This window comes from Trypanosoma conorhini (assembly GCF_003719485.1).
Source record: "Trypanosoma conorhini strain 025E chromosome Unknown Tco_14.4_contig_00180, whole genome shotgun sequence".
NCBI classification, from domain to species: Eukaryota; Euglenozoa; class Kinetoplastea; order Trypanosomatida; family Trypanosomatidae; genus Trypanosoma; species Trypanosoma conorhini.
In genome coordinates this window covers 4,611-7,444 of record NW_021704267.1, presented here as the reverse complement: position 1 = coordinate 7,444, position 2,834 = coordinate 4,611, and the positions used below count along the sequence as shown (strand labels likewise).

Below are 2,834 nucleotides of genomic sequence, written 5' to 3'. Positions count from 1 at the left end.
GTCCCTCGCAGCATCTCTCGCGGCCCAAGGTGCAAAAAAGGAAATTAAAGGGTTTACAATTTTTTTTTAAATTCAATCTTAGCCGTCTTCATTCGGCAGACCGGACCTCTACCTCCTTCAAGATGAGATGTGTCCATGTCATTTTCCTATTTTTGCGAAGAAGTATAATAATAATCCGAGTTCTCTTTCCGGACCCGTTTCCTCTTCCAAGGTGTTATCGAGCAAAAAAAAATACATTATGCGATTTGTTTGGCACATTGCGCGGCGCGCCAGAGGGCGTTTAAGTCGAACAAAGCAAAAGGAGCAAAACAATAAAATAAAAGACGCTCCCTCCACCGCCGAAGGAGCGACGCCATCCACACACGTATTGTCGTCACGGACGGGAAAAGTTTCAGGGCTTGGGAGTCCGAAAAGCTCACGAAGGAACCGAGCCAGTTGTTTACTAAAATGGGGCCCGGGCGCCTCCAACCGCCCCAAGCCGAATTTGGATTGCCGGGCCGCGCAGGGAAGCAAATGCTCCGGCGTCTGCTCACACACAAGCTGTTTCTGAACCACGGCGTAGTTTTTTTTTTTTGCGCGCTTTGCCCGCATAGCCCTTGCGGCGGAAGCTGCCGACGCGAACGCCTGGGGCGCGCGCCCGGCGAAGAAGGGTTGAGGGGCAGTGCGGGCACGGTGTGCACACTTCGTGCCGAGGAATCTTTGGCATTGGTTCCCCCGCGCCCTCATCACGATCATCGCACGGTCGTTTTTTGGGGCGCTGCCGTTGAACGCGGAAAAACAGTCCCTGGGTGTGAATCGCGCCGTGCGCCGTGGATTTTTTAAATATACTATTACCAACACGCCTTAGCTGTGTATAGCCATTTGTGTACCAAATATACAATCGAGCATTGACAAAAGTTTCTTGCTGTGTAACAACTGCCATTGGGAGAACTTATTGGATCGCAGGTCCTCATCAATGCCAAGCCGTTGCCTCGCAGACAGGGTGCCAGGACACTCGAATAGCAGATGGTGCAGGGTTTCCTGCGGGCCATCTGCCTTTGATGTCGAAGGAGGTTGGTCTTGCGGTAGCAAAGACCGTCGTCGCGCGCCGCTGGTGCGATGTCGGATGGCATCCGGGTTGTGGGCACAACGTGTCCTGTGCTGTGCAGTGCTTCTCCGCGACGGGAATACCAGTTCGCAGAAGTCACACCGTAGTTCAGGCGAGGGCGGGGGGTGTTCCGGGTGAAAGGACCGACAGTGACTGGTGAGGTTCGAGAAACTTACCAATGTTGTGTCACAGTGCGGGCATTTCTCCTTGCGTCGCGTGGCCGACGGCCGCCTTCCGCTAGAAGACGTGGCAGCCACCGGTTCCGTCGGGGGAACATCTTCCGAGCCTGGCGCAGTGGGATCCAAATGGGATCGGATGACAGCAGATTGCTCCTGTGAGAGATTGCAGAAACGACAGCTGTTCATGCAGTCTCTTATAGCCCAGTATAGGCGACCCCATAGCTCGGACTCTCCACATCTTGCCCGTGCAAGATGCACAAGTTCTGATCGGTACATGAGTTCTCCAGTGATCAGGTCTGTGCCGCTTAGATCAGAGGGCTTGGGGCCACATAGCTGATAGCGGTGGGTGTCTTGACGTATGCTGCTACACCACTGTTTGCTGAGGTGTGTGGTGAGGCACGCCAACAGATCTTTATGCCACAGAGGAGCAGTACGATCTTCTGTGTACAGGCCAGTTGCCATGGTCTGAGTCGCATATTGATCCGCGAGTTCGTTCGCAGGTACTCCGCAATGTCCATAACAGAACTGCAGGTGCACAGACCAGCCAGCCCGCGTTAGCGTCAAGAGACGCCGCCAGATCTGGTCTTCCACCCAGTCAGACTGGCTGAGAGGGCCCTTGTTGAGAGCCGCCAGAAGGGACTGACTATCCGTCACCACAAGCAACGTTTTGGTGCGTTGTTGTATACGGGGGGCAATCAGCCTTTCCAGAGCCAGGAGCAGCGCACAGGATTCCGCCCTGTAGCTGCAAGGGCATGCACCGCAGTTGATACTAGCCCGCCCAATGACCTCGGAGGAGGTCAAGGAGGAGAGCAGTATCCCAACCCCCGCTGACAAGGGAAAGTCCACACCACCGTCTGTTGCAAGTACCCATGCACGGTGGCTGTGCTGCGCCAGAGCCTCTTCACTGACCCTGCGCTTTTCCCTCATCAGCTCACTCACACTAGTGATTGAGCGGTCTATCACGAGTTCCACCCCAAAAGTTACCCGATGAGCGAACTTCGCGGCCCAGGGGGAGGAGGAACTCTTGAAAAACCGCTCCTCGCGCGGTGTGTTCACGGTAATGCCAGTATCCTTTGTGCACTCGTCTACAAAGGCATAAAGTTCATCCCGAGACACGGGCGAGACGCGGAAACCAGCGCTGGGCGGTGGCTCAGGCGGAGGTTTCCGCAACCAGTCCATCTTGCATGCACGCAGCTGCTCAAAAATGGAGAGGCGAGCGCGTATGCACAGGACATGAAGCGGAGGCATGTTGGCCTCCAGGAGAGCGGATTCCGGGTCGGTGGTGCTGGGAACTCCGCTGACAATGCGTGCCAGAGACGCGTATGTCCGCTGCATCTCATTCTTCGCAGAGTCCGTCGTCGCAGCCCAAATGAGCTCGCTGCCGTAAAGCAGCTTGGAGGCGCCGTACCCAATAACAAAAGTGCGTAGGTCATTGGGGGCTGGGCCAGCCTCTTTATGCGCTATGGAGCGCAATTGCGCGATTCTCTGCGAGGTGGCAGTACACTGCTTGGTGGCCGCCTTGTTGAGCGCCAGTCGAGGATCAAGATCGATCCCAAGAAGCGTCGGAT

General features: G+C 55.6%; 2 protein-coding genes across 2 annotated transcripts in view; both read right to left on the bottom strand.

Moving 5' to 3' along the window:
• Positions 1-843: 843 nt before the first annotated feature.
• Tco025E_03797 (L1Tc protein) lies at positions 844-2,601 on the bottom strand (the record flags this gene model as incomplete). The annotated part of the gene is made up of 1 exon (XM_029370715.1): positions 844-2,601. The coding sequence occupies one exon, from the start codon at positions 2,599-2,601 to the stop codon at positions 844-846; it is 1,758 nt and encodes a 585-aa protein (XP_029229171.1).
• Positions 2,602-2,726: 125 nt separating this feature from the next.
• Tco025E_03796 (L1Tc protein) overlaps positions 2,727-2,834 on the bottom strand; it is a gene marked incomplete at both ends in the record, with an annotated part of 1,212 nt that continues 1,104 nt past the window's right edge. The window contains one exon of the mRNA XM_029370714.1: positions 2,727-2,834. This exon is cut by the window's right edge and continues 1,104 nt beyond it. Coding sequence (XP_029229170.1) covers positions 2,727-2,834 — 108 coding nt within the window.